The following is a 23,491-nucleotide window of genomic DNA, read 5'->3' as shown; positions in this document are numbered from 1 at the left end:
TAAAATCCCCCTTTTCTCCCACGATCCTTGCAGGCAAAGCGTTGAATTCCCTGGCAAAGAACAAACGGCAGGAAGGGAGAATCCGGCTCCTTTATCGTAGGGAGAAGAAAAACCAACCAACGCCCCAACTTCTCCCTTCGTTTTCATTCCTGGCCCTTTCCAATTGTCAAGCTTTTTGCCTCATTCTTCCTACTTCCCACGGAGAAGTAAAACTCCTTAACTGCTCAGGTTGGCAGCTCAAAAGGGAAAAATTATATGCTGGACCTTTCCCCCTCCTCCCCATCAGGGCCCTTTACACATTTCCCCCTCTGTTTATGGAGCTATTGCCAGCTTAGGGACCTTGAAGCTTCCCCAGAAAAAATCTGCTTTCTATATTAGAGTACTCCAATGTTATAATGTGTTTCTATATCCGCCAAATAGGTCACTATCTCAGCAGTCTTGTTGAGAGAGCAATAACCCGAAAGATCTGAGGGATATTACAAAGGATTCCCATTCCTTTTGGTAATTACCTTATGGTTTCGATTTCTAGGGTATACAAAAAAAAGCTATTGTTTCAACAAGCTCTTGTTACATCATAAAACTTTGTGTGCATGCATGTGTACCGTATATTTTTTCTCCCCAAAGAACGTTTTTAAAAATTTCTAAAAGTATTCGGTGTGGGTTAAACATATATCAATTCATTTTCAATCCTTCTGTTTAATCACATGAGGGTGTCCCGCTTTGCCTTCCTTCCCCCCCCCGCCCCCAAATGTGTCTGCTGCTTCAGCTTCACATGCCTCAACTCTGTTCCAGCTGCATAATTTTGGTTTAGGACCCAGGGCTTCTTCTTTTTTTTTTTTAAGGAGAGGTGATGTGTGTGTGTGTGTTCCTCCTTTATCGTAGGAAACGTTTCTGAGGTTTATGGAGCTTAAAGGTTCAAGTGCAAGAAAATGGGAAAGAAAAAATGAAAGAGAGAGGGGGGGGTGCCGTTCTTGACTTCCGCAGGACTTCTTGTCGTCCTCCCCCCCAGCTGTAATACACATGCTCGTTCAAACACACACAAGCACGCACACACACACACAAAACACAGAGGCGGGGATGCGGGTCGAGTGCCTCAAGATATCCCCACCTAGCAGCCTTTTCAGGGGAGGGAGTGGGGGGGATCGGGACGGGAAATACCAAGTGGGACCTATTACTTCTACGTATCTCTAATTAGGCTGGCTTTGAAGACCTATTCAGCCCGTCTGAAAGGCTCGAGTCTCCCTCCGCTCATTGAGGGATGTTTGCAGTTTGCATAGACATTTGCATCTGTTTGTGCTTCTGAAGACAACCGGGGTAGGCTTTTAAGGCGCCTCCGCCCTCTTCAACTCCCCCCCCTCCCTCATACACACACACGCATCACCTCTCCTTAAAAAAAAAAAGAATTCCATTTGCCAAAAGCTGGAGAGAAATTGCTGTATGCGTAAAAACGCACCGGTGCGAAATCTGCCCAGCAGAACGCAGAGCGGGAGGGACCGAGAGGGATCCCCTTTTGCCAATAGCTCCATAAACAGAGGGGGAAATGTGTAAAGGGCCCTGATGGGGAGGAGGGGAAAAGGTCCAGCATATAATTTTTCCCTTTTGAGCTGCCAACCTGAGCAGTTAAGGAGTTTTACTTCTCCGTGGGAAGTAGGAAGAATGAGGCAAAAAGCTTGACAATTGGAAAGGGCCAGGAATGAAAACGAAGGGAGAAGAAAAACCAACCAACCCCCCCCCCCAAAACAGAAACCTACGCTTCCAAAGGGGCAACGTCTCTTCCCCTCGCTCTTTGCCCAACCTTGTTGAGGAGGCTTTTAAGGCGCCTCCGCCCTCTTCAACTCCCCCCCCTCCTTCATACACACACACACATCACCTCTCCTTAAAAAAAGAAGAAGAAGAAGCCCTGGGTCCTAAACCAAAATTATGCAGCTGGAACAGAGTTGAGGCATGTGAAGCTGAAGCAGCAGACACGTTTGGGGGCAGGGGGGGGAAAGGAAGGCAAAGCGGGACACCCTCGACAATTCTAAAGCATTCTTTATTGGTCAAAATATTGACCAATATTGACCAAGACCCAGGGCTTCTTCTTTTTTTTTTTTTAAGGAGAGGTGATGCGTGTGTGTGTATGAGGGAGGGGGGGAGTTGAAGAGGGCGGAGGCACCTTGTTGTCTTCAGAAGCACAAACAGATGCAAATGTCTCTGCAAACTGCAAACATCCCTCAATGAGCGGAGGGAGACTCGAGCCTTTCAGACGGGCTGAATAGGTCTTCAAAGCCAGCCTAATTAGAGATACGTAGAAGTAATAGGTCCCACTTGGTATTTCCCGTCCCGATCCCCCCCACTCCCTCCCCTGAAAATGCTGCTAGGTGGGGATAACTCCGCGGCGTTCGCCCTTCGCTAGCAATGCAGACGGGCAGCGCGCGCGCCTGTGTGTTTTGTGTGTGTGTGTGCATGTGTTTGAACGAGCATGTGTATTACAGCTGGGGGGGGGAGGACGACAAGAAGAAGTCCTGCGGAAGTCAAGAACGGCACCCCCCCCCACTCTTTCATTTTTTCTTTCCCGTTTTCTTGCACTTGAACCTTTAAGCTCCATAAACCTCAGAAACGTTTCCTACGATAAAGGAGCCGGATTCTCCCTTCCTGCCATTTGTTCTTTGCCAGGGAATTCAACGCTTTGCCTGCAAGGATCGTGGGAGAAAAGGGGGATTTTACGGGGAGAAGGGCTCTGGTTCATCTCAATGGGCGGAAAGTAAGAGGGAGGGACCCTTCCTCCCTCCCTTCCATCTACTTTATTGAACTCTGTGGGAGGAAAAGCTCTCCTAGCCCCGCTCTGAAGTGAAGGAGTACATTCTTCCACGCTACGGCAGCCCTGAAGGGCCGGGAGATATTTGGGCAGCTCTCGTTTCAGTTCTACGGGCGAGGAGATGGGGGAATCGGGAAGATATTCCCCTTCCTCCAACCCTTCCCCAGCTTGCGCAGACTTCCTCCTCCGTTTCTTCCCCCGATCTCAGCAGTTTCCTTCTCCTCCGTTCCTTCCCCCTTCCCCAGCTTGCGCAGGCTTCTTCCTCCGTTTCTTCCCCCGATCTCAGCGGTTTCCTTCTCCTCCGTTCCTTCCCCCTTCCCCAGCTTGCGCAGGCTTCCTCCTCCGTTTCTTCCCCCGATCTCAGCGGTTTCCTTCTCCTCCGTTCCTTCCCCCTTCCCCAGCTTGCGCAGGCTTCTTCCTCCGTTTCTTCCCCCGATCTCAGCGGTTTCCTTCTCCTCCGTTCCTTCCCCCTTCCCCAGCTTGCGCAGGCTTCCTCCTCCGTTTCTTCCCCCGATCTCAGCGGTTTCCTTCTCCTCCGTTCCTTCCCCCTTCCCCAGCTTGCGCAGGCTTCCTCCTCCGTTTCTTCCCCCGATCTCAGCAGTTTCCTTCTCCTCCGTTCCTCCAACCCTTCCCCAGCCCGACCCGCCGAGCCAAGTCTCCCCAGCCCTTTCCAGTCTGGTTGCACGTGCCCCCGATGGAGAACGGGGAGCCGAGGTAAAGCTGCCTCCCAATTCCTCGAACTCCCAAGCTCTCCCTTTACCGTAGTTAATCTGTGTAAAATATTTTCCGTATACCCCACCCACTTTTATACCCCGTGGGGGTGGGGGTGCTGCGCTTGTAAAAAACGCATATAACCCGCGGGTTATATGGGTGAAAATACGGGTAATCATTTATGAAAAACAGCAATCAGTACTGTTATAGGAACTTACATGAGTAGTGCTAAATAATAGAATAGTTAAGTTTCAGGTTAACTATAACTAAATCAAGTTACCATATTAATGTATACTGTTTGCAAAAATGAATTCTTTCCCTATCAAACTACCCTAATTATGTTTATTGAATACAATTTGGATCCCTGATTTTTTATTTGGTAAACTACTGTAGTGGAAATTTATTTTGTTTTTGTTGTCTTGATTTCTACAAATTATCCATCTCTAACAAATTATTCCTCTCTAATAGACAAACTATTTATTTCAGAGGGACTTTTGCAGAGTTGCTAAGTTATACATAATTGAAATGTATAAAGGATATATAGAACATTGTTGGGCTTATATGTACCAGATATTTATATTATTTAACACAAAGCCATATATCTTTTTGTGGCATCATTAAATATTTACTTTCCTAAGTAGAGCTACATCCTAAATTATTTTTAACTTATGAAAGTTGGCAATATGTTCATTCCCCAAAGTATACTGGCAAGCTTTTCTCTCTGTCTGTGAATAATTCATTATGTGTGCATGCACAGGTTGTTAACCACTGGTTCAAATTTTATTTTGCTTAACTTAACTTAATAGCATTAATATTCTTTACTTGCATAAGATACAATGCTTTTTTCTGAAAGTTACATTATAAATAATTGAGGATTGAAAATCTGGTTAGCATATGTGTTGTACAGTTATACAAGAAATATACTTCTGGTTCTGTTGGTTTTCAGATTATATTTCTCTTATCATTTAGGTCACAGAGCAGAATACATGACTACAAGGTAAGTTGTTAAATATACTCCCCTGAAGAAATTTTTTTGAAAGCTATAAAATAGGAGTATTATGTTTCAGAAAGGCTTAATATATCCCTTATTTTTAAAAAAGGAAGAAACTTTAAGAATAGGGCATTAAACCCTCCAGATTATAATCACATCTCCAATAATTTCCCAATGAGTCTCAATGCCTTCTCCCAGAAAGAAAAATTATGGGTCCTTCTTCAAAATACTGTTTTAATGGCCTGCTTATGCATACACTGATGGTAGATATTTGTCACTAGTATCAGAGCTGTGGTGTCACAGTGGTTACAATGCTCATTCCAGGAGTTTGATTCTAAATAGTTCAAGGTTGACTCAGCCCTCCATCCTTCTGAGGTGGGTAAAATGAGAAGCCAGATTGTTGGGGGCAAGAGGCTGACTATGTAAACCATTATAAAGTACTATGAAGCGGTATAAAAGTCTAAATGCTATCAAAATTCTAACCTCTACGTACATTGATTTCTTTTGTCTTCTGTGTCTACATCAGTGACATATTTCTTTGTCTTTGTCTTTCTAAGGAAGGAAATCAGCTTCCCAATCAAAGTTCATTGTTTGTTTTACATGTAGTGAATATATGGGGTATAACTTCAGGATTCATTGAAGAGAAGATCTACAAAGAGACAGTCTAGGTGAATAAATTGCATATGGATATCTGGTGGAAGCGTCCATCTTCTGGGTGGCCCAGTGCTCTTCCCAAGTATTGATATGTCAAGTAGTGACTTGTAGATAGCAGGAATAGAAACAGCACATAACAGTGTATGGCCTTCTGGTTAGGCAATTACACACAATTTACCACTGCCTCCTAATCTTATCTTTGGGAAAGAATTATGAGGGTTGCAGTTACATGTGGGGATGTAAAAATATGTAAATTTTGTATATCAATTCACAAACAACAGTATCCTTAAGATGCACTGTGCTTGGAAAAAAAAATAGGACTTAAAATTATAGCAAATTTTACAGAAGAAGATAGCTTAACAGTAGCTATATCATGTAGACTTGTATACCACTTCACAGTGCTTTACATCCCTCTCTAAGAGGTTTATAGAGTTAGCATATTGCCCCCAACAATCTGGGTCCTCATTTTACTGACCTCAGAGGGATGGAAGGCTGAATCAACCTTGAGCCAGTCAGGATCAAACTGCTGGGAATCAGCAGAATTAGCCTGCAATACAGCATTCTAACCACTGTGCCACCACAACTCTTAAATAAATAAATAATTTTTTTTAAAAAAAATTGAAATTCTTATTTTCCTTTTTTCTACATAACTGCTTATTTTTACTTCAGTCCTCTCTGCTAAATTTCTGGATGGACACAACTAGAAATGAAATAAGTTTTCAATAACTGCTAACTCAATTTATTGGCTCAGTCACTACTTCTAGTTAAAGTGACTGTGCTCAAACATGGTCTTAATTAAACAATACAAAATCTTCCGGAATACATATGCACACATACATGCATAGTATATGAGAAATAATAAAAATAATTGAATTGTCAGCTAGATTAGCATGATCATTCCATTGAAATACTATCATTTTATACGCTAACTTTTGTCATTTTTGCAAGTTCTTTTTAAAGCAATTAATGATTTGTATGTTTTTTTAAAGGCTATTGCTCACAATTTATGCTAGCATAATTGATTTACCCCAAAGAGCGCTTCCTACAAAAATCCCTTGAACATTTTCCTACCCAAAACTTATCCAACCCTTCACTCATGCATTTACCATCATATTGTGTGATTGTTTTATTTATAAACCCTACCTCCCATTACTTCCATATCTGCAATTGCTACTACTGGACTCAATCAATATCTTATTCAACCCATTTATCCAAACTAAAAAGATCTTTCCTAATGTTAGAAACAAACTTGGATGTATCCCACTGAAGAATTCTCAGCCTTAGGTTGAGTTTTTAATATGGGCAAATCACTGTGCAACACGACAAAAAATGTTAATAAAATTTGTAATGCTGTAATTCTCTTTGCCATAATAATTATCAACATTAGAAACTAGTTATAGAAAAGATAAAGAAAATATTTTCACTATACATAGAACATGAGACAAGGAAGAAAACATCTTTGAGCAAAATAGTGCTTGAGAATAAAGCTCTACACATTTATGTACACATTTGTCAGTCCATTTGGATAACAGAATTTGACCTCATGCTCTAGAACAGTGATGGCTAATCTTTTTGTTGTCGCATGCCAAAAATGTGCATGTGTGCACCCATAATGCAATGCGCGTGCAACCCCCCGCGTGCCCTGCCCCACACACATGCATGTGTGACCTGTGTGCACACCATACATGTGCGCACGACTCCCACTCCTGCACATGTGTGCACATCTCCCACGTGCCCTCTGTGCATGCATGGCAGAGACCCGAAAACCAGCTGGCAGGTGGGAGGCATGTACACATGTGTGGTGGAGCTGAGCTGGGGCCACTGCTCACGTGTCCACAGAGAGGGCTCTGCGTGCCATCTGTGGCCCGCGTGCCATAGGTTCGTCATCACTGCTCTATCATTTCCTTTTTTCCATTGGTTAAATGTCTTGCTTTATGCAGATTGTTTTATACCATATGTATGTTCTTATAATGTCCTGATTAAATTCACAAGGAAGATTACATCCAATCGTTATTATGCTACTCTGGATCTAAGAAACCAGTATTTGTTTTTATTTTCTAACAACCCTTTAAGCTTCATGAATATCTATATTTTATGACTTTTGTATTTACATTCTTCATCCTGTTTTTATGTACTTTATTTCTAATTGCATTTTACAGCAGAGGACGAAAGAACTCACACACCAGATATCAGGTATACTGCTAATGAACTGATTAACATTATTTTGATTGATTTTTTAAAATTACCAATTATTGGGAACAGTTTGAATCCAGCAATGAGAAAAGAATGCAAGTATTTTTTAACATTTTAATGGCTCAAATATTCTTCATCTAGTGTATTTATAATATCCATTTTATTCAACAAGAGATATAGAGACAGCACTTACATTGCAAGAAATAAATACTTGCAATGACACACTTGTTATGACTTTTTGTGTAACAATCCTACTATATTCACCTGTGAAAATCCTGTTATGAGTTTTTTTTGTCTACGAAGGCAGTTTACAATATCACATAACGTGTTTATTATATCAGAAGACTTAAACGAAAGCCTTACTTCTCCAGTGCACTGCTCAGAGAGTCCAAATGCTGGGTTAACACAGCCTATCTGCCCTTGGACTGAGTGATGTTTTTGTTGACCACGCCTCCCTTTGCCTGCACATGCTCAGTTCGAAAACTCAGTTCGCCCGAGCTAGGACTGTTTTGGGAGAGCTCCAGTCTAAGAGCAGAAAGGCTGGAAAAAGTTTCCCAATTTGGACCACGTTTAACCTCTCAGATAAAGGAAATCACGCTTCTACATCAGGTCTGTCCTTTTGCCTCCATTGAGGTTTCTGTTGCTTTAAGAGAAGGGCTGCCGGGTTTCCCTGCTGTTGCTAATTGCAAGCACTGCAGGGGGTTGAAAAGGCTTGCACAGCGGGGGCTGGCTAGCAACTGGAGCAAAGGGTGGGGTAAACCAAGTTCCCTGTCGGAGCAGGGGCGTCCCACGGAGAGGAAAGGTCCAGCGAAGGCTCTGGGAAGGCTCTAAAGCCGGCGAGCCGGATTGCTAGGATTCCCTCGCCTGCTCCATTTTGCCCGGCATCAGCAGCGATGGCTGGAGTCTTCGCGCGCTTTTTGAGGCTGGAAAGAGCGGGAAGCGGCTGCGTGCGCACCCCCCGCCATTTTGGATCGATCCGATTCACTGTGCAGAGCGGCAAAGCTCGGAGCGTGCGAGGAGCGAGGACAGCAAGAAGAGCCCAGCCAGCCAACGGAGCCTCAGCGAGCCCTCAACGACTGCAGAACGCCGCGGGGAGGCTGGAGACTAGACTGGGGAGCCAGCTAGTCTCTCCCTCCGGAAAATAAGCTAAGTCTCGGGGAACCGAGGGTGGTGGGAGGAAGGAATCCGACCCCAAGGTGGCCCTTCCCTCCTGGAGATTCTGCCAGCGCTTTTGGACCGCAAAGGCCAGCGCGTGCCCATCCCAAACCCAGCTATATTCCAGGCCTCGTGGGGACCTGAAATGGCTGAGGAATGCAGGGAGGCCTTAGGGGAACAGGTGGGGCCCTCCAGCAAACGCAGCAAGCTGGATCCCTCTGCAAATAAAGGCATAGGGCACAAAGGCTCACTTGAAAGGTCTTCTCCAAGAGCCACAGTGGATCCCAGGGAGGGTTCAAGGCCCCTTCAGCCAGAACCTAGCCCGGACCGTCGCAGCAGGGAGTCAGCTTCCCCTGATCGTAAGGCCCAATCCCCCGGGGAAAGTGAATTCTTGTTTGGGAATAACTATGCATCTAGGGATCCATCTCCTGAAGCATCTTGGGGGTACCCCGACTCCCCTAGCTCCTCCATTGGAGAGGAACGAGATTCTGTCCAGAACTCCCCCCTTGGGAGGGGTGGACCCAGCTCAGGCAGGCCTAGCCAGCGCAGGCCCAGTAAACAAAAGAGAAAAAGGGGAAAAAGCCCTGCTCTTTCCGATGAAATGAGGGAGGTAATTTCCTTAGCCATCTCCCAAGGGATAGCTGAGGACATTAAGCGCAAAGGCTCTCGCAAGGGCAAGGCCCCAAAGGAAAAACGCAAACCTAGGGCCTCCACTTCTAAGGAGCCTGCATCCTCCTCCCCATCTTCAAGCCCTTCCCACTCTGGGCTTTCAAGTTCTGAGCAGGAAGAAGGGGAAATCTTCGTCCTTTCCGAGGATGAGAACCCTGCCCCTGACAAGCCAAAATTCACTGGCCTGTTTCAGCCGTCATTATTCAAGTCTATCTTACACAAAGCCATGACGGCCACAGAGTTAGGCCCCACTTCCAGACCTGAGGCCTCTCAGGCTTCCACTTCCAAGGATCTTAAGCATGGGTTGTTCAAAGAGACGGTAGAGACTCCCGAGGTTATTCCTGTGCCAGACCTATTTATGGACACGGTGCAGCGCCAGTGGCTACAGCCGGGCACCCTGACCAACCCCAGTGGGGGGGATAGAACTCTATATGCAGTAGAAGATAAAATGGAGGAAATCCTCAAATTCCCGGAAGTAGATGCCCCAGTCGTGTCTCTGACTTCCAATTCCAACCTGCCGGCTGAGCTCCTAGAGGGACTTAAGGCAGAAGATAAGAGGTCAGAAAAGGCATGTCAGAAGACACACATGGCGTCTGCCTGGGCCATCAAGGCATCCACCTCTGCCTCCCTTTTTATTAGGGCCACCCTATTCTGGCTGCGCCAACTCAGGTCCAGACCCCCGCCCAGGAAATCTAGGTGGCGCCATGAGCTAACCAAGATTATTACCGCTGTCGAGTATTCGGCGGATGCCACCTTGACAGCAGCAAAATTCTCTTCCAGAGCTCTAGCTTCCAATATCACCTCCCGCCGCCTTCTATGGCTCAGGCATTGGCAGGCCAAAATGAAAGCTAAATGGAAGCTGGCATCGGCCCCATTTAAAGGGGGCCTTCTGTTTGGAGAGGCCCTGGACAAGTTTGTCACCGAAACCAAGGACAAACGCAAGATCCTTCCGGCAACCTTTAAAAGGGGTGACCCGAAAGGGGCGGGATCCTTTCGTAAGAGACCCTACAGGAGCCAGGAAACAGGGCAATCTTCTCACCCTTCCTCCTATCAGAGGCCCTTTCAGGCAGGGGGGGATAGGCACCAAGACAGATTCTTCGGGGCTCGTGCCAACCATTCCCAGTCTTCCTTTCGGAGACCATTCCGAGGAGGAGGAAACAACAGTGGTGGATCCCGGCCCTTTCGTAAAGGAAAGTGACGGTCGCAGGGATCCCCCCATCGGGGGTCGGCTACAGCTGTATGCCGACAGGTGGGAGGAGATAACATCGGACAAGTGGGTCCTCAACACCATTCGCAAGGGCCTTGTCCTGGACTTCCTATCCTTTCCCCAAAGAAAGTTTATCCGCTGTCCTACCCCCAGGAACCCAGAAAAGAGGGAGCGCATGAGGGCAGAAATCCGCCATCTCCTAGAGATAGAGGCGATAGAGCCAGTCCCCAGGGATCAGCAGGGGAGGGGCTTCTATTCGATCCTCTTCCTAGTGCCCAAGAGTTCAGGGGGGTGGAGGGCCATCTTGGACCTCAAGAGCCTAAATCAGCATCTGGCTTACAAGAGGTTCAAGATGCAGTCACTCCACTCCATCCTGGACTGTGTGAGGGGGGGGGGACCTATTGACATCAATAGATCTCAAAGAGGCCTACCTGCATGTCCCCATCCATGTGGCACACAGGCGGTTCCTGAGGTTCTGTGCGGAAGGGGAGCATTTCCAGTACAGGGCTCTTCCCTTCGGGCTATCATCTGCGCCCAGAACATTCACCAAAATTCTGGCAGTGCTAGCGGCTCATCTCCGCAACCATCCGGTTCGTCTGGAATGTTATTTAGACGACATAATCATTCACTCTCTCACCACCAAGCAGGCACACCACAATGTTTCTCTAACTGTGCAGACCCTGCAGTACCATGGCTTCTCTGTCAACATGGAGAAGAGTCAGTTCCGACCATCCACCTGTATACAGCACCTGGGTGCGGTCATCAACTCCACCTCCTGCCAGGTACCGTATTTCTTTCGCCAGACCGGCTGTCCAACCTGAGACGCAGAGTGAAGCAATGCAGCCTTGCCAGGTCGGTACCCATCATTCAGCTGTCCCAGCTCCTGGGGATAATGATCTCGTGCCTGGGGGTGGTTCCCTGGGCTCGTCTTCACGCCAGGGAGCTGCAGTGGTTTCTGCTGCCAATGCAGAGGGCCAAGAACAGCAACTCACTCAAGCGGGTTCGGCTCCCACGAAAGGTGATCCGGTCTCTGGCATGGTGGAGGTCCAAGGCAGTCAGGAAGGGCTGCTTGTTCAAGGAGCCGGAGAGACTAGTTGTCACCACGGATGCCAGCCTCCTGGGGTGGGGCGCCCACTGTCAGGGCCACCTAGCCCAAGGCCGATGGACTCAGAGGGAGGCCGCCCACAGCATCAATTGGCTGGAACTGAGGGCAGCTCGCCTAGCGCTGAGAAAGTTTGCATCTCTAGTAAGAGGGGCTCATGTACTGTTGATGACAGACAATGTGGCGACAAAAGCGCACATAAACCGGCAAGGGGGCACTCGGTCAAAGGCCCTCATGCTCGAGGCGGAAGCGCTGGGCAGGTGGGCGGAACGTCATCTGGCTTCTCTCAGTGCAGATCACATCTCCGGCGTAAGCAACCAGGAAGCAGATTGGCTGAGCCGCCAACGCATCGACCACTCGGAGTGGCGCCTGCACCCGGACCTGTTCCAGCAGATCGTGAGGAGATTCGGCAAGCCACAGGTAGACCTGTTTGCCACACACAACAACACACAGCTCCCACGCTTCTTCAGTCGCTACCGCTCGCCCCAGGCGGAGGGAACAAATGCTCTGAGGTCAGCGTGGCCTCAGGGACTTCTGTATGCCTTCCCTCCACTTCCGCTCATCCCTCAAGTGGTGAACAAACTCCTGACCGAAAAGGCAGACCTCATTCTGGTGGCTCCCTTCTGGCCCAGAAGGCCCTGGTACGCAGACCTGGTCAGCCTCTCAGTTCAAAGACCTTGGAGGATCCCCCGGGACAAGATTGCCCTCAGCCAGGGGGCCATCACCCATCCGGAGCCCCAGTGGCTGCAGCTAGCCGTTTGGCACTTGAGGGGGAGCTCCTGAGAAAGCAAAAATTCTCTGACCAGGTCATTCGAACAATCCAAGCGTCCAGGAAGCCCTCTACGACTAGAATCTACGATGCCACCTGGGCCGCCTTCTCACAATGGTGCAAGACTAAGAACATAGTGGCCTCCTCAGCCTCGATCCCTCAGACCCTAGACTTTTTGCAAGAGGGTCTGGATAAGGGCCTTGCAGCCAGCACCCTCAGACGCCAGGTTGCGACGTTGTCTACCATCCTGGCAAAGGGCGCCTCTCGCTCGCTGAGTCAGCTCCCTCAGATCAAGAGTTTTCTCAAGGGAGCAGCGAACATCAGCCCTCCAGCTGTTCACCGGTATCCATCATGGGATCTTCCATTTGTGCTTAAGGCCCTGACCAAAGCCCCATTTGAGCCTTTGAAAAAGACCAGTCTGCGCCACCTCACCATCAAGACTGCTTTCCTGGTGGCCATTACATCCGCTCGCAGGGTTTCCGAGCTTGCGGCGCTCTCTGTCAGGGAGGATTTGTGCGTAGTTCACCCGGACAGAGTAATATTGAGACTTGATCCGTCATTTGCTCCGAAAATTAACTCTCTGTTTCACAGGACTCAAGAGCTTATTTTGCCCAACTTCTGTCCCCATCCTTCTCACCCTAAGGAGCGTGAGTGGCACAAGCTGGACGTGAGACGGGCCGTGCGCACGTATGTAAAGAGAACAAAGGACTACCGCCGGTCAGAGGCATTCTTTGTCTCCTTCCTCCCTGCGTCCCTGGGCCGCAAGGTCTCCTCTCACACTGTGGGACGTTGGCTGCGTGCTTGCATCAAACTGGCATATGAACACCAGGGCAAGACGGCTCCGGGACGGGTCACCGCTCACTCCACTAGGACCGCTGCAACGTCTGCAGCCTGGGCAACCCAGGCCTCTATCCTAGACATTTGTAGAGCGGCCACCTGGGCTTCCCCCACGGCCTTTATTAGAAACTATAAGATTGACACCTTTGCCTCAGCCGAAGCCTCCTTTGGCAGAAGAGTATTACAAAGAGTGGCTGAAATGCCAGAGGCTTCGGCGCTTCCCCACCCTGGGACTCAATAGCTTGGGCATGTCCCAGCATTTGGACTCTCTGAGCAGTGCACTGGAGAAAGACCGTTGGCTTACCTGAACGGTCATTCTCAGGGCACTGCGAAGAGAGTCCAAACCCACCCGGGTGTTTGTATATTGAACGATGTGGCTGTATTGACTGTAATGATTACAGGACAGTGCCTTCGTTTTCGAACTGAGCATGTGCAGGCAAAGGGAGGCGTGGTCAACAAAAACATCACTCAGTCCAAGGGCAGATAGGCTGTGTTAACCCAGCATTTGGACTCTCTTCGCAGTGCCCTGAGAACGACCGTTCAGGTAAGCCAACGGTCTTTTGCATTTAGATCCTTTGTGGCCTTTTAAAAATTAAAGACATTCATAAACTCTATTTTTAGCATCATTCTTTACTAGTGCCAAGATATTTTCAAGGATGAATATACTTTCCACAAATTTGTCAGGAAATATAGTGACAAGTATAACATTTTATATAAAATGTTCCTTAAAGTTAATCATGTAGAATTTGATAACTTATCAAGAGTATCTGCTACACTCTTAAGATGGATAGATCTTAAGATAGATCTGAAATTGTAAATTCTTTTTGGAATGTAACCATGGGGTATTTTACAAAATTCACAAACAGGTAATGTGAAGAGTAATTGGTTTCTCAGTTCAGGAATGGAATGGAGAACCCTCTACTCCCACAGAGCCCCATATCTCACATTCTCTTTTCCTGTAGCAGTGGGTAATGGAAAAATAGAGTAAAATCTTTCATCTCCAGATAGTGGTTGTTGAAAACAAAAGCTTTTAGAACAAAGTACTTTGACATAAAACTGATCTCCAGAAGACATTCAAGCCGGTAGACAATTCTTACTCTTCCTTAATCTCTGTTTCTGGTCCAAAAAAGGTAGCAAGACTTGCCTTATTTCTAGTCCATGTCTACCCATTGATGACAGTTCTTTAATCCAGCAGTCTTCTTTCCCTGACATAATAGTGAGGTGATTTTTCCCATTCTTTCCTACAAGCAGCTAAAGAAATCTAAAATTGCTCAACTTCCCATTTCACTAACAGAAAACTTTGCTGGCCAAAGAAGCTTCACAAGTTGAAACCATTTGGATGCATTTGTTCAGTTTCATATTATTTATTTGTTTAAAAGATTTTCATTGCACTTTTCCTCCAAGAGGTTATGGTAGTTACCTGGAGATCTCCTTTGCTTAATTTCCATGACAACAAACTTGCTAAGTAGGTTGGATTTGTGAAAGAATGAAAAGTACAAAGGCTTCAAGTGCTTTTCTAAAACTAAGGCTGATGATATCCATGGTCTTAGTCTAACATGTTAACCACCATCTAGGTAACAGAATAGAGTGTGAAAGGGAAGGCTGGGAAAGGAATAGCAGCGAAAGTAGAAAAAATAATAAACAGATAACAAGTGAATCAATTGGCAACTTTTCTGATAAACAGCCATTTACCCCAGGCAGAAAGAAACTAGAAAGAAGCATTTCTAATCCTTCAAAGAGATTCAGCTTAATTAACTCACTATAAATGAGAGTCTGATCATCTTCTGTATTTACTAAAGACATCTTACTGAAAATCTGTATGATTCTTGGTTTTTATTTTTTCCAAATTTGTGAGGCTTGACACAAATTCATATATACACAATATATACACATACTGATGTGGGAGAGAAGGAGGGAGGGAGAGAGGACAATTACGTTATTGTACATTACAAAAACATTATTGGATAATGATAATCTGATTTTGAGTCAATTCAGTGATTAGCTATGTGTATATTCCTTTTTTGTTTCATTTTATTAATTATCTTGCTAAGTGCTTTAAAGGACCAATATAAATGATATTTAAAAGAAATAAACTAAAGACCAAAATACACATGAAACCCAAAAGTTGTGATAATTCTATCCCATGTTGACATAATATATTCAGAATCCAACATGACAGGTGTTGGTTTAATTTTTTACTTGTTCCTATTGAATATTATAGGAAAGAATAGGAGAACCATAAAGAGGAAAATAATTTGTCCTATATAAAATGTTTAGTTCTTACTGAAATAATGTCAACAAGTACACTTCTTTATACTCTTTTCCATAGAAAATGAGAAGTTCATTTTCATTTCTGCAAGAACAATAAAGTACTGTTTGGAAGTGAAACTTATAATTGTCAGTTTTACTGGTGATTCAGCCATGGTTTATAAAGACTTCTTCTGCATGCTGGTGAATTCCTACTTTTGGGAAAAATGTCCCTGCCCACCTATCATAATAACAGGAATTTGGATTTGTAATACAGAGAAATTAGCATCATTCTGGTTCATTCAAATTCAGGAATGCTCTTGAATATTAAGTGACAAAACTATCAGGCAGAAAAGAAAAAGAACTATTGTTTTCCCAGTAGCATCTGATGCTTGACTGCAGGATTCCTTCAAAGAGTCATGAAGGAAACAGAAGCGCCTTTGTATTAAGAGTGTAATAAACTGCAGTTATCATTCTTTGGAGAAAAAGTTCGTGATATTCTAGTAAAAGTTAGGAATTCTAACAGTGCTTTCTTGTTGATTTTTAAAAGCTCTCTGCAAGAGCTTTGTAGTTCAGACAATTTCTGAGGACCTAACAGGATCAGGGCATACCAAGTGGTGGTTCCACACAATGGGAGGTGCAGTTGGGAAGCATCTCCTCCTAGCCTTGACTCTCTTCACTCCCACTTGTGATGAGGGGTGAAGGGCTATTTCAGACTATTGCATTACATTGTAATCCTGGAAATGTATTTGTATTCAAATTTATATTCAATATTCAGATTTCTGGAAGCACAGAGAGGAATTTGCCCCACTGTATATTGAGGGGGGCTGTGTGAAGAGGGTTTGGAATGTTTGGAATGTTTATTATAATTTATAGGCCGCCCTTTTCCCTGAGGGGACTCAGGGCGGCTTACAAAACACGGGGAAGGGGGTACAAAGACAAAAAACATAAGACAATACATAATATTAAAAATAGAGCACAACATTCATTCATCATTCGGGAGGGGACGAACTAAGATTTTTTATCCCCAGGCCTGACGGGATAGCCAGATCTTAAGGGCCGTGCGGAAGGCCTGGGCGGTGGTGAGGGTGCGGATCTCCACGGGGAGATTGTTCCATAGCGTCGGAGCTGCAACTGAGAAGGCTCTCCTCCGCGTAGTCGCCAGTCGGCACTGACTGGCGGATGGAATTCGGAGGAGGCCTACCCTGTGCGATCTGATGGGACGCAGGGAGGTAATTGGCAGAAGGCGGTCTCTCAAATAGCCAGATCCACTACCATGGAGCGCTTTGTGAGTGGTAAGTAGGACCTTGAAGTGCACCCGGAGATCAACAGGTAGCCAGCGCAGCTCACGGAGGATCGGTGTTATGTGGGCGAACCGTGGTGTGCCCACGATCACTCGCGCGGCCGCATTCTGGACTAGCTGAAGTCGCCGGATGCTCTTCAAGGGCAGCCCCATGTAGAGCACGTTGCAGTATTCCAGCCTGGAGATCACAAGGGCTCGAGTGACTGTTGTGAGTGCCTCCCGGTTCAGGTAGGGCCGCAACTGGCGCATCAGGCGAACCTGAGCAAATGCCCCCCTGGTCACAGCTGACAAATGATGGTCAAAACTCAGCTGTGGGTCCAGGAGGACTCCCAAGTTGCGGACCCTGTCTGAGGGGTATAAATTTTGTCCCCCCAGCCTGATTGATGGAACATTAGCCAAATTATTGGGAGGAAAACACAACAGCCACTCGGTCTTTTCCGGGTTGAGCACCAGTTTGTTAGCTCTCATCCAGTCTTTGACAGCCTCAAGGCCCCGGCTCATCACTTCCACCGCTTCATTGAGTTGGCACAGGGCGGACAGATACAACTGTGTATCGTCCGCATACTGATGGTATTTTATCCCGTGCCGCCGAATGATCTCGCCCAGCGGTTTCATGTATATGTTAAATAGTAGGGGGGATAAGACCGAGCCCTGCGGCACCCCACAAGTAAGGGGCCTCGGGGACGATCTCTGCCCCCCCACCAACACCGACTGCGACCTGTCTGAGAGGTAGGAGGAGAACCACTGCAAAACAGTGCCGCCCACCCCCACCTCCCGCAGTCGTCGCAGAAGGATACCATGGTCGATGGTATCGAAAGCCGCTGAGAGGTCAAGGAGAACCAGGATGGACGCATAGCCTCCATCTCTGGCTCTCCAGAGATCATCGGTCAATGCGACCAAAGCGGTTTCTGTGCTGTAACCGGGCCTGAAGCCAGACTGGAAGGGGTCAAGATAGTTAGCTTCCTCCAAGGTACGCTGAGCTGGAAGGCCACCACCTTCTCAACAACCTTCCCCACAAAGGGGAGGTTGGAGACTGGACGGTAGTTGTTAAGAACTGCTGGATCCAAGGACGGTTTCTTCAGGAGGGGTCTCACCACCGCCGCCTTCAGCGCGGTGGGGAGATGCCCCTCCCGAAGAGAGGTGGTAACAACCGCCTGGATCCAGCCTCGTGTCACCTCACTACTGTTGGCAACCAGCCAGGAGGGACACGGGTCCAGTATACAGGTGGAGGCACTCACAGCTCGCATAGCCTTGTCCACATCCCCGGAGGCAACATCCTGAAACTCAACCCAGAGATGGTCTGCCAGATCATTCCCTTGTGTCTCGGCTGGATCTGCAGGAGTGGAGTCCAGGTCCGATCGAAACCAAGCAACTTTGTCTGCCAAGAACTGTACATACTCCTCAGCCTTACCCTGTAAGGGGTTCTCCGTCTCCCTCCTATTTAGGAGGGAGCGGGTTATCCTAAACAGGACGGCTGGGCGGGACTCGGCGGACGCTACCAAGGAGGCAATGTGTGATCTTTTGGCTGTTCTTAGAGCCCGAATATACTCCTTGGTGCAAGATGTCAACAGTGCCCGGCTCGACTCGGACCTATCGGACCTCCACAGGTGCTCTAGGCGTCTCCTCCGGCGCTTTATCTCACAGAGCTCCTCGGTGAACCAAGGAGGCCTCCGTGGGCCGCTGACCCGGAGGGGCCGTAGTGGCGCAATCCGGTCCAGAGACTCTGATGCTGCCGAGTGCCAGGCAGCAGCAAGAGTCTCCGCCGAACTGTGGGCGAGAGCATCTGGAATAACCCCAAGCTCCATCTGGAACCTTACTGGGTCCATAAGTCGCCTGGGGCGGAACCACCTGGTCGGTTCCTCCTCCCTACGGTGGGGGTTTGGCCTCCGGAAGTCTAGCCTCAGTAGGCAGTGGTCTGACCACGACAGGGGAATGATCTCATTTCCCCTCAGACCAAGATCATAACTCCACTGCTCCGAGAGGAATACGAGGTCGAGCGTGTGACCCGCTGAGTGGGTTGGGCCTCGAATTACCTGGGTCAAGCCCATGGCTGTCATGGAAGCCATGAACTCCTGCGCTCCATCAGAGTGTTCACCGAGCGAAGGCAAATTGAAGTCCCCCAGAACCATAAGCCTAGGGAACTCAACTGCCAGCTCGGCTACTGACTCGAGGAGCGAGGGGAGGGCTGCTGCAACGCAGTTGGGAGGCAGGTACGTAAGCAGCAAACCCACTTGACCCTTGAGGTCCAGCGTCACCAGTAGGGACTCACACCCGACAAGCTCCGGAGCAGGGATCCTACAAGGTACTAAAGACTCCCGGATTACAATAGCCACACCGCCACCCCTTCCCTGGGCTCTCGGCTGATGAAGCACCTGAAATCCGTCTGGGCACATCTCTACGAGGGGGACTCCTCCCTCCGTGCCCAGCCATGTCTCAGTAATACATGCCAGGTCTGCGCCCTCGTCTGTTATCAAGTCCCGGACGAGGGGAGCCTTGTGAACTACAGACCTGGCATTTAGCGACAACAGCCTGAGGCCAGGGTCCTGACTACTCGCGCCATCTGACCTTGGAGTGGGACTCATAGGGCCGGAAGGAGGGATCTCTGTGATATAGCGAACCCTCCTTCCCCGGTAATGGCCAGCCCTAAAGTCCCCGCCGTATCTGCCTCTCCCTGTTATGACCGCAATGCTCCGACCCTCTCCTGTGGATGTAGTTCCCCCAACCACCTCGGTGGCCCCCGCAAATCCCACCAGGTCCTCCGAATCATACATACTCATTCACTCACTCAAACAATCCCCACGTGGTGATTAAAACACAAAAATACAACAATAATAATGATAAAAAGTGGGATCATTCATTCAATCTCATACATACTCCTAACATATCCCAAACACAATAAGAAAAAGATAGAAAAAGATAGAAAAAGGAAGAAAAAAATAGAATTGCGCACTTATTACGTTATTAAAAAGCGAGTCCAGATCGAGCCAAATGGCTCTCCATAATTAAAGTAATTAAAATAGATGTTGTGATTAGCGTCCAGTTATAGTCCGGAGAAGGTATACGGGGGGGTAGTTCGTATTCCCCTCTTCTGTTGGTCTGGATAAGTCCAAAGAGTCCGGAATAAATAAAGGGGATAGGAGGTCGTCTTCCACCAGTGCTGCTCCAAATAGAGTTCCCAGGATAACAGTGGTAGGTAATGATGCTGATGGTACTCGAAGCCAAATAAAGCTGAGCTAGCAGGTCTGGAACTAGATGGAACTGAGATAGCAGGACCAAAGACAGATGGAACTTGGCTAGCAAGTCTGGGTAACCAAACACCACAATCAGATGTGGCTGGAAATTAAAAACCCACCATAAGGGGGCGCCAGATGGTACGTGGAAGACACAAGGCAGAGCCTCACCGAAGCAAAGGGAGGCAGGAAATAAAATGCATCCAGGGAGCCACCTGACTGGGCAGGGATAAAGAAGGGAGGAGGCAATGCTGGGAGGGAAGTAAGGCTGGATGGAAAAAGGGGCCATCCGGAGGGGCTGGTGCAGCGTCGGGGGAAGCCACCCATCCACTCTGCTCAGTCCCCACACTGCTCCGATACGTTCTCTCTCCCTCCAAGATGATGATGGTCTCACACAGCCCCAATGAGGCAGTTCAATAAGCCTGGTAGAAAAAGTTCGATAAGCCAGGTAGAGAAGCCAGGTAGAGAGGCCAGAAGCCACCACCGTTGCAGCCGGCGTGATGTTACTCCTCCCACCGCCAAGTAATGCAAACAGCTCACGGAACCCAAAACCCCAAAGTTGTAGAGCCCGGGGGCGTCCAGAAACGGCGACCCCTGCAAGGGACTGGGCTGGCCCTATAAATTCTCTCTCCTTCCAAGACGGCAATAGTCCCGTAAAACCCCAGTGCTGTGGCTCAATAGACCAAAGAAAATCGCCTGGATCGAAAAACGCTGACACGACGCCGCCCCCCCCCCCACTGTCGGATAACGCGGGCGGCTCGCAGTTCACAGACCTTCGAGATCGTACTGTCCGGGGTCACTCAGAAATGGCGACCCCCGCAAAGGTTTGGGCTCCTCGGGTCCCCTGGATTCCGGACATCCCCGGAACCTTCTTCGGGCGCATAAATTTCAGGGTTTTCAGATGTTTTTCCAGCGTTTGCTCTCCTTATCGTCTGGAGCAAAACGCCTGGGCGTTTCCTAAATCCTTGGGAGTGCCTATTAGTCAAGATTTCACCTGGAAAATAACACGTCCCTAGTGATTGGCAAGGCCCAACAGAGACTTCATTTCCTTAGAGTTCTGTGGAAAAATCAGGTGAAACAATGGCTGATGACCTCTTTTTATCAGTCCACCATAGAAAGTGTCCTCACATACTGCATTACAGTATGGTACATTGGTTTAACTGCTGCAGACAGGAAGGTACTACAGAGAGTGATCAATTCGGGAGAAGAAACCATTGGTTGCCCTCTGACACCACTGGATGACATCACCAGGTCTTGCTGCTTTAGCAGAGTAAGGAAGATACTCAGAGATAATTTACACCCTGGTCAGTGTCTCTTCACACTTCTACCATCAGGCAGAAGACATCAAAGCATAGCCAGCCAAACAAATAGGTTTAAAAACACCGTATTTTTCAAAGTATAAGATGCACACCAAGATTTTGAAGAGGTAAATTTTAAAAAAATGTATTTGCCTTCCCTGTCTCCCAGGGGCACTCTGCAGGCATCTCAAACCCTCTGCATGCCCCGTTTTTTGTGAAAAATGGGGCATGCAGAGAGTTTGGCAGGCCTGCAAAGTGCTTCAGGGGGTCGGGGAGGGCAAAAATGTGTCATGTGGGGGCTTGATCTTCTTAAAGAGTAAGGCTTTTATCAATCTCAAATCCACTTTTCTCTACCACTCCCATGGCAGGGCAGGACTAAACATCTCCCTCCACGCTTTATTTTTTCCCCCCTTCCCTCAGACTGGCGGTGATGGTGAGCCGCTTGACCCAAGGAGCAGCAGTTGGCTCTCTTCTTCTCTTCAGCGAGGAGAGAAAGACATGCGGGGGCTGCTGAATGGCTGCTGCTGGGCTTGACTGGGTACGGCCCATTGGATGAGGAGGGGTGGGAATCCCTTCCATTTGGATTAATGTTTCCTTGCAGCGGTGCCTGAGCGGCAAAAGGGAAGCATAAAGGAAATGACCCCGCAAGGCTGCCTCCTTGAACAACCAGGCTTGTTCACAGCGCTCTTTGCAACCCCACTTCTTTAAGTCTTGGGGCAAAAGCAAGTGCCAGGCTCCAGGGAGACTCCCGACCTGACGCTCCTGCATTCCATCCCATGCTTCTTCCACTAGCCAAAATCCCGACAATGCCAATAGCTTTTTCCGGAGAAAAAGTGGAGATCTAGCGTCCTGAGAAAAGCCTTCATGCAAAGGAGATTGGTCCTCTTCCCTTGCTCCCCCTCCCCACAAATCCGCCCAGTTCTGTCATGCAGCAAAGAGATATGGTAGCTGGGTGCAATAGCAATTAGCACTGCATGACAGAGAGCGCAATAACAGTGTTTTCAAGTGGCAGCGCAGTGATCTCGGCTGTCTGGAATTGTCTTAAGAAGGGACAGGTGAAGCGGGCGCTGTGTGAGAGGTGTAAGGCAAAGTGGCTCACTGCTCGGCCTCCCCCTTCTCCAGGCAATCCAGTCAGAGGGCAGTCAGCTTCTGCTCCTAGAGAAGGAGAGAAGAAAGGAGGGAAGGAAGGAGGGAAGGAAGGAGAGAAGGAGAGAAGAAAGGGAAGGAGGGAAGGAAGGAGAGAAGGAGAGAAGAAAGGAGGGAGGGAAGGGGAAAGGAGGGAGGGAAGGAAGGAGAAAAGAAAGGAGGGAAGGAAGGAGGAAAGGAAGGAGGGAAGGAAGGAAGAAGAAGTAGGATTGTTGTAAAATAAGATGGGTTTATGGGATGGTAAGAAAGCAACTTCAATTATATTGTCAACTGTAGGGGAGAAAAATTGTTACAAATACATATTATTAATAACAGTTATGAGATCATATAATTGTGAATGTATATATGAGAAATAAAAATTTATTTTAAAAAAAAAAAAACAGCTTCTGCTCCTGGCCTGGGAGATGGCTCTGGCCAGGAGGAATGCAAGCCCCATTTTTGCAATTGGGGAGGAAAAAAAGCATTTCAGGTAGCGGGCAGTTCCAGGCTGCAGGGATTGCCCAGCGCCTGAAACGCTCTTTTTCCTCCCTGATTGCAAAAATGGGGCTTGTATTCCTCCTGGCCAGATCTATCTCCACGGCCAGAAGCAGAAGCCGACTACCCTCTGACTGGGTTGTCTGGAGAAACGGGAGTCCAAGCTGCGAGCCATCTTGTCTTACGCTTCGCCTCCTGTGCAGTGCCCACTTCACCTCCCCCTTCTCCAGATGACCCAGGTGGCTACATTCAGAGAATAAGACGCACCCAGATTTTCACTCTCTCTTTGGGGGGGGAAAGGTGCGTCTTATACTCTGAAAAATACGGTAGTTTCTATCCTGTCAGACTCTTACACACAACTACACAACTACAATCACTCCACACACACACAGAAAAGTATGACTAGTTTTTCTTTTTCTTTTTTCCTGATTATTTGCATAGGGATTATTCTTTATACTATTTAAGTTGTTCGTATTTTTTGTCATTGATTGCACCAGTGAGACTAAAACCAATTTTGTTGTATACATAATGTACAATGACAATAAAGGCTATACTATACTATACTATTATATTTGTATTGTAACTGATCAATTATCTGTAGAATGATGAGCACTGAAGTAGGTTAATAGAAAAACCATCAGGCAGAATGGGTGGCTGGCCGGCTTCACAAGCTCTTTAAGTAGGACTTATTTTGGGCATAAGGCTTAT

At 47.6% G+C, this 23,491-nt stretch overlaps 1 protein-coding gene across 2 annotated transcripts in view; it reads left to right on the top strand.

The window, feature by feature from the left end:
• SRGAP1 (SLIT-ROBO Rho GTPase activating protein 1) overlaps nt 1–23,491 on the top strand; it is a 218,007-nt gene that overhangs the window by 164,875 nt on the left and 29,641 nt on the right. For both annotated transcript variants that reach the window (XM_032220782.1, XM_032220783.1), the window contains exons 13-14: nt 4,478–4,505; nt 7,313–7,346. In XM_032220782.1, the coding sequence (XP_032076673.1) occupies nt 4,478–4,505; nt 7,313–7,346 (62 nt within the window). The remainder of the gene's footprint in view (nt 1–4,477; nt 4,506–7,312; nt 7,347–23,491) is intronic.

The sequence above is a fragment of the Thamnophis elegans genome, chromosome 7 (genome assembly GCF_009769535.1).
Source record: "Thamnophis elegans isolate rThaEle1 chromosome 7, rThaEle1.pri, whole genome shotgun sequence".
In the NCBI taxonomy this organism is placed as follows: Eukaryota; Metazoa; Chordata; class Lepidosauria; order Squamata; family Colubridae; genus Thamnophis; species Thamnophis elegans.
Note: the sequence above shows the minus strand (reverse complement) of the source record. Positions and strands in the feature narration are given on the sequence as shown.